General features: G+C 46.5%; 1 protein-coding gene across 1 annotated transcript; it reads left to right on the top strand.

Annotated features, from left to right (window-relative positions):
* Positions 1–2475: 2475 nt before the first annotated feature.
* On the top strand, positions 2476–5530 carry LOC142587357 (uncharacterized). Its single transcript, XM_075698298.1, has 4 exons — positions 2476–2524; positions 2624–2803; positions 2984–3141; positions 3645–5530. The coding sequence occupies exons 2-4, from the start codon at positions 2629–2631 to the stop codon at positions 3927–3929; spliced, it is 618 nt and encodes a 205-aa protein (XP_075554413.1). The 5' UTR covers positions 2476–2524; positions 2624–2628; the 3' UTR covers positions 3930–5530.
* Positions 5531–14413: the final 8883 nt, after the last annotated feature.

The raw sequence follows: 14413 nt of genomic DNA, 5'->3' as shown, positions 1-14413 counted from the left end.
TATGCGGCGAAGAACATTTATCAATGAGTTTATTTGTTCTTCGAGGGTTTTAACCTGATAATCCCAAGAAAGTTGCCTCCCTAGTATAACCCCCAGAAATTTGTGTTGTTTCACTGTGTCTAAAGGTTGTCCCTCAAAGCACAGCTGAAAATCCTTTAGGTGTCGTCTGGTTAAAGGCAACACAGCCGTCTTACTGTAAGACAGTTCCATTCCTCTTTCCTTTAAGAATTTGTCCACAATGTTTAGGCCTTCCTGCAAAGTTGATGAACAAGGCTGGTACTTGAACAAGATGCCCAAATGCAAACATCACCCGCATATATAGAGTAGTGTAGTGCAGATGGAAATCTCCGCGGTAAATCCGCCATCACACAATTAAATTGAAACGGACTTAAGACACTTCCTTGTGGGACTCCTTGAATAATATTACGAGAGGAACTTTTTCCTTCACTTGCTTGAATAACTATTCACCTGCCGTTCAAGAAGTTGGATATCCACCGTAGTGCCCTTCCAGAAACTCTCAGTTCTAGCAGGCTACATAGAATATGAGCATGGCTGACTGTGTCGAAGGCTTGTTTAATGTCTAAATAAACCGCTATTGTGACATTTCCCCCGGCTAGTTCGTGTTCAACATACGTAACGATATCCAAATTGCATCCATGGTGCATCGCCGCCTTCGAAATCCTGTCATGTGATCGGGAAGTGCTTCTGTATGATCACACCACCATTGCAGCCTAGTGTCAATCATTTTCTCCATGACCTTGCACAAACAGCTCGTCAGACTCACAGGACGAAAAGATTCAAGAGAAAGAAGTATTTTACCAGCCTTCAATATAGGTATCACGCTTGCCATTTTCCAAGAGTCAGGGACACGCTCCTTCTTCCACAAATCATTGAGGAAGTCCAAAAGTGCCAATCGACCTTTAGGTCCCATGTTTTGCAACATACCATATGCAATGAAATCTGGACCTGCAGCAGTCTTTGTCTTACAAGACACAAGCGCACATCTTAGCTCCATCATAGAGAATTCGTAGTGTAATTGTACATGCTGTGACTGAAAACACGCAAGAACTTTTTGTTCTGCCATTTCAACCGAACATTGAAACTCAGCACTAGTAACAGATACGCTTGTTCTTGTTATAACTTTGCAGAATTCCTCAGAAATCACTAATTCTGAAGTATCCTTGGCTATTGCGAGAGCACGAAATGGTTGTGTTTGAACAAGAGGGCCGCTTAATGCACGAATAGTCATCCACACTCGTGGAACTGGTGTCAGGGGCGACAACGTATTGCAAAACTCATGCCATCTTTTCCCCCTAATTTTTGCAGTCGTTTCCGCATGGCTGAGTGGATTTGCTGCGAATTTCTATATGCTTCTATATTTCCACGCCGGCGATAAGCTCTTTCTGCACTTCTTACAACCCTCAAATATTCATATTCTCCATCAAGTGATGTGTGCTCGTCAGGAATGGGCACTTCTTTTGTACACATATTCATTGTTGCCTGTATCGCTGATGTTAGTTTTTCTACGTCAGCTTCACAATCCACTCGACTGGACAATTGTTAAGGAAAGAGCTGCCGGTTTGTTATATTCACGTATCTTCGTTTCGCAATACTTTTTAAACGCGGAGGTGATATAAGAATTGGGAAATTATCGCTTCCACGTGTTTCTGCTTCTGTTGTCCACCCAGCATCGGTAACAAGATCATTAGAGCACAGTGTCACGTCTATGCAACTGGCGTAGCGATATGCCCGCATAAATGTGACAGATCCATCATTCAATACTGAAAGATTGCATCTTTCCGCGATGTAATGAACGATATTCCCACGGGCATCACAGTGATTACTTCCCCATGTTACGTTGCGTGCGTTGAAGTCCCCACATATGATAATGTTTGATCCTGTGATGCTAAAATTATTTACCAAATGATCAATCGTAATACGTCTCGATGCTTGCAGGTATAGGCCTCGACTCGAGCGCTGCTATTTCAAATCAGACCTGCAGCGCCACTGCGGTGGCGGCTGGCGAAATGTCCCTGTTCCATCCGCACAGCCGCGCCTAGCCGCAGCAGGTGGACGATGGCCCCTAGCAACGCAAGCGTGTATACGCGGCGAAAACAGTCGACCTCTATCTACTGTTGCGTGTGCGGATGTCATAACAGTTACAAGAACACGGCAGGGAAACTGCCGAAGGTGCAGTTTTATCATTTTCCTTGGAAACCTTACGACACCCGCCGTGGTTGCTCAGTGGCTTTGGTGTTGGGCTGCTGAGCACGAGGTCGCGGGATCGAATCCCGGCCACGGCGGCCGCATTTCGATGGGGGCGAAATGCGAAAACACCCGTGTGCTTAGATTTAGGCGCACGTTAAAGAACCCCAGGTGGTCAAAATTTCCGGAGTCCTCCACTACGGCGTGCCTCATAATCAGAAAGTGGTTTTGGCACGTAAAACCCCAAATATTATTATTATTATTAATCTTACGAGGCTGATCGGCGACAACGTTGGATCGCTGCCGTTCGGCGCACCCGGTAAGCAAGCCCGTCCTGTCTTCGCGCGGTTTATATCGCTTTCTCTCAAGGTAATATTAACACATTGTTGGTTCCCTTGTTTTCTTTTATTGTTTTTAGCACGAATGGAGATTTGTGGCAACCAGTGCAACGCAAGGCAGTCATCTGCAGTGCTCACTTTGTCGGTAACAAAGCGAGCACGATTGCCGGCCATCCCGCCTATGTGCCAACCGTGTTTTTGCCGTGTTACAGAAGAAGTGATGCAGTACTACCGGCATCAAAGCTCGACAGATATAAGAGGTGAGTGTTATTAGTAGAAAGGTTACCCGTGAAGTGGTTAGAGTCGGCTGTGAAAAAAATTGCTGCGATGCTACAGTTCTTTACGACTTTGAAGCGCGGCTGAACCGATAGTTCAAAGAAATTGTTGCGCCTCCATGAAAAATGAAAATGTATTGCAGTATTCATTAAGCGTGCTTACAGCTGTTTTTTATAGAGTTCAGCGACGTCGCGCAGTGCTTCAAGCGCCGACATCCAAGAGCGCGATCACGGCGACTGCGAATTCCTTTGAGAACTCCTCGACTGACTTCGCCGACGAAATCATTGCATCACCGGAAGAAACGGGCACATCCGCATCCGTGGTGAGCAGAAGCGTTATATGTTTGTTATTATCACGAGAGACTAGCCTTCAGGCGTGTTTCGTTTGCGTCAGTGGCCTAGCCAGAAATTTTGGACGAGGCACGCCCTTGACACGGAATAGGTGCTGGGTAGACAGGTGTTTACCTCTCGTGCTCGGTGTCCCATAGTAAACAGAAAAAAATATTATTTGGAAGTGACACTTGCCCTGATGTACCACCCTCAGGCCACACCCCAGTTGTTTGATGGAAGCACTGTGTTGTGTCTGGATTCAAGCAGTGTTTCGAGGCATTTCATTTCATGCACCAATGATCATAAGTGGTCCTAATGGCAGGGAACATGTATTCGATCGCGACTCCATTTAACTAATACCTTATTACTCAATTGTTCCTGTCAACCAAGACAATATTCTTTTTCTTGAGATTAACGCAACATTTCAGTGCGTTCAAGTTCTTCCCAAGCACTTAAAACAAAGCTTGACGAGATGCTTTTCTACAATACTTTTCAGATGACCCAGACAGATGCAGATTTTAACGGAGGTGTTTGCACTCTGTTCCTCTCTGTGACAGCAGAAGGCGCCGCATCTACACAAGTTTGCCATACCAACATTGTTGAGAAAGGTGTACAAGCAAGTGCCTCTGTGAGATCGACAGCTCTCGGACCGAACGAGCGCAGCTGTGCATTTCTTGGCTACAATTATCTGATCCAGAAAAAGGATGCTTTTCGTGAACTGTGCGGTGTTAGCGCAAACGTCTTTCCCTGTTCTTGTCTGTGCTTTCATCCATTGTTGTGAGAGAAGTGGACGTGCCGATTTCCCAGAAGTTGTCCATATTCCTGATGAAGATGAAGCTGGGCGTTTCATTCGCCAGCATTGCAGTGCTTTTGGCCTTCATCGCACGACAGTTAGCCGCATATTCTACTTTGTATTAACTAATCTGTTAAATGCAATGCAGAAATGGATACCGGAGCCATCGCTTGGAGCAGTACAAGCCACGATGGCCCACATGTTTTAAGCTGCACTTCCCACGCTGCCGCTACATAATTGATTGCACAGAGCTTCGCACAGAATAACCACCCACCACAGAACAGAAACGTGCCCTGTTTTCGCATTACAAAGGTGGCTACACGTTGAAGTTTTTGATAGGTATATTGCCAAATAGAACAGTCACCTTTGTGAGTGGCCGCACCTCAGCCACTCACATTACGCTGGAGTCAGGATTTCTTGATCGCATAGAACCAGGAGATGTTATTTTAGCGGACAAGGGTTTCCCTGGAATTAAAGCACCCACTGAAAACCAGAAGGGAATTATTGTGCTACCGCCATTTTCGAAAGGAAATGTTCAATTCACCCATGAAGAGCTGGAGCAAACCTATGATGTCGCACAAGTGCATATACACATTGAAAGAGCTATACAGAGACTGAAAATGTTTGGCATAGTGAATTCAAGGGTGCCTATTGATCTGATTCCCAACATGAGTGACATAATGCGTATGTGCTGCATTCTTGCGAACCTTCAGCCACCCATTATTAATGAGCCAAGTAATCCAGACACAAAGTTGGTTTGAATGCTCATTTTGATAAATTTGTTGGGCGAAAAAGCAGCCTTTTGAATATGCTGGGCTGAGGCTGACATCACTGAATGTTTGTCTACCATACATGCTTAGTTGTAATGGTTCCAAAAGAGAACTTAGGTCGTCCTCTCAGTGGCTAAGCCAACCTTTTCTTCAATGTTTAAGCTGCAGGTGATAATGGCGCATACACGTTGGCTTATGGGGAATGCAGCATAGCAGCAGCTGTAGTGGCGCTGGCATGGTGTTTTTTGTATAATAAGTCGGCACGTGATGTGATGGATGGTAAATACAAATACATTTTAAAAATATACGATTTTCTGTGGTTCATTTTAAATTCACACATGTTGGTACCTGCACGTGAGCTGAGAGTGGAGGCTTCTCAAAAGCCATGTCAATTACTGCAAATGAAAGAAATGTCGTGCATCTTTCAAGGTACAGTAATTGTACGACAGTCATATTGACACTAAACTGTGAAAATAAACTAAATATCTAGCACAGCATTACTGCCGAGGAGTGTTGATAATCCAGAGCATGAATGACATGCATGTTTCTGTAGAAGTTTTTATTGTAAAGTGTCACAATACCGACATTCCTGTGGAGGCACAATACACAAACTCTTGTATGGAAATTTAGATGAATATTGAAACACAATACAAATGAAAGTCAGGGCCACCACTCGTACCCAGCTGTGAGAGGTTTGTAAATATGTTTAAAGAGAAAAATATTGCACCAGAAAAACATTTGAAGTACTAGCACAGACATCTCCAACACACAGTCTATTATATACCGGTCTGTTGTAAGCACACGGGAGCATTTGTTTGAAAGTATAGCAGCAATTCACATGAATATTGGCAAATACATTACTGTGTTTTTACTACTACAGAGTCGCACTGCTGGCACTAGCCGTGCATGGTTACACAATAAAGCTACAAAGGCATACTGACAAAATGTATTATTCCCCAGTGGACTTAGCAAAAGTATAAACTAAAATCCCAGGGTCTGGGGTATGTGCTCTGCCAGGACACACAAAAATGCAAACAAACAGATGCTCTGAATCGGTGACTAGACTACTATTTATTTACAGAAGCTCGTGTACGCTGCGATGTCAGTACTGCCAGGACTCATTGTCATCTTTCGGCCAGGAGCCCTCAAGCATCAGTGAGGAATACATCGTTAAATCGAAAGGATGTTGATTCACATCATGCTGGTTGCGGGAATCTCTCCAGCGTCTCAAAACGCGGCTTAAGCGTCTTGCTTTTCCTAGTAGACTTAGAAGTATAAACTAAAATCTCAGGATCTGGGGTATGTGCTCTGCCAGGACACACAAAAATGCAAACAAATAAATGCTCTGAATCGGTGACTAGACTACTATTTATTTACAGAAGCTTGTGTACGCTGCAATGTCAGTACTGCCAGGACTCATTGTCGCCTTTCGGCCAGGAGCCCTCAAGCATCAGTGAGGAATACATCGTTAAATCGAAAAGATGTTGATTCACATCATGCTGGTAGCGGGAATCTCTCCAGCATCTCAAAACGCAGCTTAAATGTCTTGATTTCCCTAGACCACTTAATAGGGGAAACATCGTTCACCTCATTTGTCAAATGCAGTATCATTCTCAATACGATACCCCAAGGGGATTACTTGACAGAGCTGATCGTTATCAATGGTGGCGACAATGCCGAAGCCGTCAGTACCTTAGACGCAAGGTGACAAATCCCTGCACCTGGACACGAAAAGGTGCTGAGCATTTCATTATTGTGAGTTACCTTCTCTGGCTCTCTTCGCACCAGCCATCTGGCCGCTTGGCTTAGTCACCAGGCTTATCAACTTTCCCGTGGATTATTCAGAAGGAACCATGCACGGTGTTGCCGGTTTGTCTTCAGCTCCAAACATAAAAGGTCCGATCATAGCAGACAATGTTAAAGATCCTGAGCTGGTCGCAATTATCCCGAGCCATCCACCATGGCGTCTCTCACAGCCCGAGTCACTTTGGGACGTTAAACACCATAAACCAACATAGAGTACCATTAACACTTACTGGAACGCAAAGTTCTAACACATTTCAAAGCACTAGAGCAATATCACTGGTGCATCACATAGTACATAAAAGAAGCAAAAAATGAGAATGCTTTCGGGTATTCTAAAACATTTCAAAGCACTAGAACAATATCACTGGTGCATCACATGGTACATAAAAGAAGAAAAAATTAGAACGCTTTCAGGTGTACTTAACTATCTCACTCAAGAAATGTTTAAAATAAAAGGTCTCAAGTTTCGGCACATATTCTGCGAGGAATGTTTCATCGCGCTCTACACATACAGTGATGCTTTGCTGTGATGAATAAATATAAAGAAACGCTTCTCTCATGCCTAAAATGTACAGCATAATCATCATCTGACAATAATACTGGTGCGTTTCCTTCAGACGAAGCTGGCCATTCACATAGTGGATGTATGGCACGAAGCTTTCTTCGTGTTCATGGTCGATGAGTTTCCTATCCTTTAAAGAAAATGGGCACTTTATCTCGACCAGACACATTCTTCCATCTGAATCCAGAATGCCATCTGGGCTGCAGCATAGCCAGGGTTGCTCCGGGAGGATGAAAAGGCCAACCTGCAAATCAAAAGAGTGGCATAAGTTTCAAGCTCTCTTTCACAGTATGCATGCATCTTTACTTCGTGGATGACAGTGCCAAGTGCTATGGACAGCTCTGCTCTTGCTTCATTTTCCATTTGTTTTCCTGCACAAAGCATCAGTAAAAGGTGACTCCAAAGTCAGCACTGGTAAATGTTTGTCATGCTATGCGTTAAATATCCGTGAACTTGTTTCATACAATTTAGCACAGTGCCTAGATTATCTGGCCTATTTCTGAATTCTAGCTTACCATAAGTAGTTGCAGCAGACGAAAAGAACCTTGGCCTCGCAAGGGAACTTGCCAGAGTCCCATAGTTGTTGCACCTGGTTTTGACGCGGTGTGCACTGCTGCTTGTGATCCGCAGACGGCGTTCTGTGTGCCATCTGTGATAAGGTATGCTCATCAATAAGAGGAAACACAAGAAACACAAGTGGATACACTAGGTATAATACAGCAACAAACCTTGTCACTGATGCTTGCCGCCTTGTTGCTAAAGCAATTTCTACAACCTCTTCCATGCTTTTGCTTATCACACACTCATAAAAGCATTTCTCCTTTGCTGAGAGCGTGGACAACATGTCACTTTTTTTGAGCCTCAGAGGTAATGTGCTTGAAACTTCAAAGCTATGGTGAAGCTGCCGCTCATTATCAAATATTTTTTTACGAGGTCGCAGTGCGACTCGTCAGCTTGCTTGGCAGCAACGGCGACAACAGCATCAGGTGCCTCAATCGCGCAACTCTTCAAAATTTATGACATGCCTGAACGCGCAGTTCACGTCGGGAAACTGACTGTGCACGACTGTCGGGCTTCAGGGCTTCAGGATTGGCTTTATGATGGGACCACCTGAACGAAAAACACAGTTGCACATGTTCAAAAAGATTTCGCAAAGTGTAAACAGACGCTCACACTTACTCGGGAATAGTTCACTGATGGACTTCTTTGTTTCAAGCGTTGGGCGGGTCGATGGCTTCTGCCAAGCACATGGCAGGTCCGTACACGACGTGTGTTGGTGGTAGTTGACATACAGGGCCAGCGCCGCGCTGTGCTTGCACCAGCCACGACATCCAGCCTTGCACGTGCAATAAGCTTGCACAATTTTTCTTTCGTGCACTGATAACTAGGGGACGAAAAATACACAGTCAGTTAATGCCCGCACAGAAGTAAGTGTTTTCAGAAAATCCACACAACAGGACCAGCCTGCTCGACTGTGCAAGCCTAGAACTGCGCAGTAGGAAAAAAAAATCCGTGAGTGGTTTCATAGAACCTAACCGGCCACTGCGTACAAGGTAATGCGCTCATTTAAAGCACTAACGTCGCGAGAAATCCATGGGACGGGCACTTCGTGCTGTCTCTTTGTCTTTTTATTGCTGCTAGTATGCCAACTATCCCAGCTTTCTGCTAATGCGTGCCAGGCTGGCGATAGCCTAGTAATCTCTATCGCATGCCAAGAAAAAAGTTTACTCACCTCTAAACGCACGTCGTACTCCACGCTCTTCATTTGTGCGATGCATTTTCCTGATTTCCGACGGACCGACGGCACTGTGCAGTTCTTCTCACACGCAGTAAACGTGATTAGCGGCGTACAAGTCGCCACCGCGAAGCAAACTACTTCGTTTGAAGTATTCCTGAACGTTTGTTATTCGTCCGTAGCCGCAAAACAGCAAGCGGGGCTCGTTTTGCGTTGCCATTTTCACGCACCGACGTTCACCGCACACAACGTGACACAACTTCGAGCTGCGCGCCGGGGTGGGAACAGCGTGGGAACAGGGACAAAATGCGCGATGTGGCTGCATTGGCGCTGCGCACTTGGATAGCGGTAGCGCCACCAACTGAGCGCACGAGGAGTATATGCTTACGACTGTTACAGCTAGTTTTGCGAGATATACTCTACAGGCTACATATTCGGGAAAATCTGAACTGCTTGATTGGATAAGGTGAGGGGGCAAATCTTTTCGAACGCAGAGCTTTGTTCTACTCTTTCCAGCTGGACGAGAGGATTTATACATTATGTAATTGGCAAGACGTAAATCATCACGTACTCCAGCCTCTTGTATGCACAATACAGGTAAGCTGTATTGTGCAACTAACTTGCGAAAATCAGCAGATTTGGACCGAAGACTATTAGCGTTCCACTGAAATATTGCGACATTTCCGTAACGACTATTCATGATTGCCATCCAGTAGCACTGATGTGGACAGCTGGCTCATGAATGGCTCCATAGACAACAGTGTCTTTACCTCTGGAAGCTTGTTCGCTTGAAGTAGAGCTGTGACAATTGCTCGAACTGCAGCAAACATCATGTGTAGAATGATTTGTCCAACACTGAGTGGGGCGGTGTTATCCTGGGATGTCGAGGTTACAGTCGCCATCTGAGGTCATCGCTGAGTGATGTTCTGGGGAGCTCGCTGAGGTTGTCCTAGGTTAGGTCGCTGATATTGTTGTGATGTGTGGTCTTCAGAGGCCGTAGCAGAATGATGACTCCGCTGTCTCTGAGGCCGTTGCGGAGCTTGCTGCTTTAATGCCGACGAATACGATGGTTCTTTTGATCTTTGTTCAGTTGATGTAAACTGGCAATTATTCGCTGGGCTCACTGCATCAAGATTCGGAAGAGGCTCCTTGTGTCGTGGTTGCTTCCCAAGAATTCATGTTTGCGTAGCATGGATGCGGCCTTGTTCTGATGACATCCTGAGAAAGAAGCCGTATCATTACCCGCACAGTTTGCACATCTAGGCTGTCTCACAGACTTGCAGTCAGCATGCTCATGCTTCTCAGAGCAGATTTTACATCGATGTGTTCCACGACAGTTTTTTGCTAGGTGTCCGAGCCTCTGAAAGTTATAACACCTCAAGGCAGGACCAAGGTATTCTTATACCGGGTGGCTGGTAAGCCCAAGTGGATTCTCTGAGGCATTGGCTTATCATCTCGGAAGTAAAGGTTTGCACTGTGCAAAGAGCGTCATTCAACTGTGCCATCCTCCAGGTTGTATCTTGCTTGTCGGCGGACTGATGTTCCTCCAATATCTTTCAAAACTAAAGCAATTGCCCTTGTTACGAACGGCCTGCAAGGGTACCAACCTACAAAATTTTCCCAGCCAGCCGCAGCTGTGGAGCTGGGGCGCTTCCCAGAAGCGACCTTGGAACCCTTCCCCACCTGATGCGGCGACTCGCTTTGTAGGGACGACGATGTGCCGCATCGAGATTCCCTCGGCGCTGCTATGACTAAACGCGGTCGGCGGACCAAGTATTGTTAGTGGATTCGCCGTCGCCGCCACGGGTTGCTTGGAGCGGGGGAATTCCTGGAAAGAGATGTGTTGCAGCTGCAGTCTCACGGGCGCCAGAAGTCGTCGGTCAATGGACAGACGCGGCGGCCGCTGACTACGGGGTCAATTCTTGGATCAAGAGGCGCCTGCTCGGGTCAAGACCCCTGTCTGCAAGAAACCCTCAGTGAAACCTGCGCGGAAGTTAGTGTGTAAACCCTCCCCCTCAAAGGCGAGTCGACGACGATGACTATGGACGCTCCCCTTGGTCGAAGGTTGAACGACCGTTTTTCCCTCACCTAGGTATCTAGGGAGGAAAGAGTGTATTTAAGGAGCCGTTGGCGGCTCCCCAGGGTGCATTCCTCTTTGAGTCGTGTTACACTGATGAACTGTAACGTTCTCCCATGTACATACTGTACATAAATCCCATATTCCTCGTTCTCGATGAGAACAAGTCTCCCTTCAACAACGTCCTCAGCGTGGATAAGTTGGACGACGGCATGGGACAGCTACCATCTATTTCATGCCCGACCCCAACCATTACACCATTCAGTGTACCGAAGTGGCACGTGTCGAATCTTTCCGACATTTCGAGTATACGAAGCCGGAATGTAGGGCTCAACTCTTAGTCCTGCGACTTCGTGCAGGAAAAGCTGGTTTTTCTCAGATGCCACTGAGGTAATTAACGCTCACTGAAAAACTGCCGTCTCTGTTTACTCGGAACGTTGAACTTTTTGCTTTGCCGCCGAGACAATTTCTGATGCAGCATGATTTGGATTTACTTGCCAGAAATTGTGCTCTTCTTCTGACGGTCGGAACACCACCGGGATTCCTTCACTTCTTTTCTTTTTGTAGATGACGAATTTGAAAGGTTCTTCATCACACTCATTTGCTTCATAATCGCTTAGGTCATAGTTTGAAGTACGGTCATTCTCGGCATTGGGTGCCTCATCAAGATGACGTCTCTTTCTCTCACCTTCGCTGGGTTCCACCGTGGTCACCGGAGGCGAGCCGTCAGCGCCTTGATGTTCAAGGACTAGCCGTGCCCGCTTGATGATGTCATGCACATGGTGTGCGTTGGAAGAATCGTGGACGCGTTACTGCGGTGCACTCATGTGCCTCAAAAGACGCTGGCGGTCTTAGGGCTCGTGCCGCCGTTCTCGGCAGCCGACCGCCGCAGCGGTTGGAGACACTCCGAGGGAAAAGGCAAAAGCTTCGTACCTGGCTTCAGTGGACTTGCAGGTAGCTACACTACTTCTCCTGAATTCTAGAGCAATGAAGTGCAGGCACAATGTAAACAAACTAGTTAAAACTGCAGTAAAAGCTAGCAGAAAGGAACAGGGCCACCGATGATGATGATGATGATGATGATAGTAGTGGCCTGATATTATGGCTCATACCCACACTGGGGGATTGACCAAGAATTGCGTGCTGAAACGATTACCTATTCTTTTGAACTGTTACAGCTTCGAGCTCTCTGCATTTTCTTTTCTATTTTCTGTGATCTCTGTAATCAGTGACAAGAAAACTGGGGGACGTCGTCCTCTGCAATGGGGAACCCAAACCCCGCCCAGCAGTTGGGTCCTGAACGGCCAGTTCGTTATGCCGGTGACGTGAGTGACCGCTTCGACCCCAGCATGGTCCCGATTGAGTCATCTGATGGCTCCTCTACTGATGATATGGGCTCGGACAGCGATTTTAGCGTGGTGTCAAGCCGACGTCTGAAGAAAAAGATACGAAGAACAACACCGACCAGTCGTCAGGCGACGAAAAAGGCAAGACACTATTGCATACGTACCAACAGACACTATTGCATACGTACCAACACTATTGCATACGTACCAACAGACACTATTGCATACGTACCAACACTATTGCATACGTACCAACAACGACAACAGACAACCTCAACTCATTGAACAGGCAGAGCCTGTCGGAATATTTTGAACGAACTGCCCATGGTCAAATAGAAGAAATACGTATAAACGCTCGAAAGAACATCCTCTCGGTGGAAGTCAATACACCGACAATACTGGAGACACTGAAAAACATCACTCAGTTGGGAAGCATCCCTGTTCGCGCATTCCCCACATACGGCAAGGAAGTGACGACAGGCGTCATCTACGACGTGGACATTGATATTACAGACACTGACCTGGCGAAACTACTATCATCGTCGGCTCCTGTGCTCAGCTTTCACCATTTTGGACGTTCCCGATGTGTGAAATTAGTGCTCCAGCCGGAAACTTTGCCAACACTCGTCGAGGTTGGATATGTGAGGCATCCCGTACGTCCTTACGTGCCGAGGCTTTTACAATGTCACAAGTGTATGAAACTTTGGCATGTGAGTGCAGTTTGCAAGGGTACAGTAACATGTAAACGATGTGGTGGACCTCACGGAGACAGCAATTGGAACGCTGCTGCGAGGTGTCCAAATTGTTCTGGTGCTCACGACGCAACGTCAAAAGAGTGCCCAAAGATCAGGAAGGAAATGGGTATTCTGAAGAAGATGGGTAGAGATCATTCCACGCACAGGGAAGTGGCAAGGGCTATCCGCCACCGCAGACGCCGTTCACGACACCGACATCAACGGGACCGCAGCCATCCTCGCGTTGGAGGAACGACAGCTCAAGTGCAGCATCCACCTCCTCCTCGTCTCAGGAATGAAGAAGCACGTGCCTCAAAGCCTTTGTATGCTGCGAAAGTACAAGGCGACTCATCATCGGTCCCAAACACATCGGAGCCTCAGTGGCCCTCGTTACCATCAAGGCCTGCGAGATTGCCCTTATGCACCGCTCCTACACGCACTGAAGAAAATGACAAGATGGATGACATTGACGTCACGAGTATGTTGAAAAATTTGATGGGCTCCATGCGCAGGATTCTATCCGGCCTAAATACCCCGGCTGCCAAGGCTGCCGTGCAGCTACTTGCTAGTGGTTCTTCACTAAGCAAGTATGGTGATGATGTTTGAAGAACGGATGCGTCAATCACTTGTTATGCAATGGAATGCTCGAGGTCTGCGTGGTCGTTTGTCGGATTTCCGACAGCGGGTATTTAAATACCAATTTCCAGTTATTGTTATCTGTGAACCTAATATGGATTCTTCTTTCCGTATTTCTGGATATGTCCAGATGTGGTCTCGTAACGACCAAGCCTCGGGCAAAGTATTAGTTTGTATACGTCACGATCTGGTGTATTTCAGACATGACGTCCCATCGCATACTACTAATGATTACGTATGCTTCACCATAAAACACAGACATCGCACGGTTACAGTGATTGGAGGATATATCCACCCAAGAGCGAGGATCGATTGCTCGCACCTGAGGTCTCTGCTGCAAACATCGCAAGGTCCTCATATTGTGATTGGTGACTTTAACGCCCACCATCCCCTGTGGGGTAGCACTTCGATGAATTCTCGTGGCAAATATTTGGCCGACTTCATGTGTAGTCGGGGACTAAATGTGCTCAATGACGGGTCTCCTACATTTATTCGTGGCACGTCCTACAGTAGTTGTCTTGACCTAACGTTTGTATCAAGGAGCCCTCTGTTTTCAGCATCCTGGTCGACGGATCTAGAGACTCATGGTAGTGACCACCTCCCCACTTACGTTATTTTAGCTGGTTTCGCCATTCAGCCTCACGTTGCATTCGTCAAACAGACTGCATTTCATTTAAAACGTCTGTCGACACCGTCTGTCAGAGTATGACATCTCCATCCTAAATAGAGGACATCATTGCCTCTACCCCGCGGGACAAAACCAGAGAAGTCAGCATACCGAGGCACAGAACATCGGTCGACATACA

This window comes from Dermacentor variabilis, chromosome 1, assembly GCF_050947875.1.
Source record: "Dermacentor variabilis isolate Ectoservices chromosome 1, ASM5094787v1, whole genome shotgun sequence".
NCBI lineage: Eukaryota > Metazoa > Arthropoda > Arachnida > Ixodida > Ixodidae > Dermacentor > Dermacentor variabilis.
Note: the sequence above shows the minus strand (reverse complement) of the source record. Positions and strands in the feature narration are given on the sequence as shown.

Excerpts from the sequence above, each read along its gene's own strand:
- LOC142587357 (XM_075698298.1), top strand. The coding sequence starts at position 2,629 with ATGGAGATTTGTGGCAACCAGTGCAACGCAAGGCAGTCATCTGCAGTG. Across the intron at positions 2,804-2,983 it reads AAGCTCGACAGATATAAGAG|CTGTTTTTTATAGAGTTCAG; the intron begins GTGAGTGTTATT and ends GCGTGCTTACAG. Across the intron at positions 3,142-3,644 it reads CGGGCACATCCGCATCCGTG|ATGACCCAGACAGATGCAGA; the intron begins GTGAGCAGAAGC and ends AATACTTTTCAG.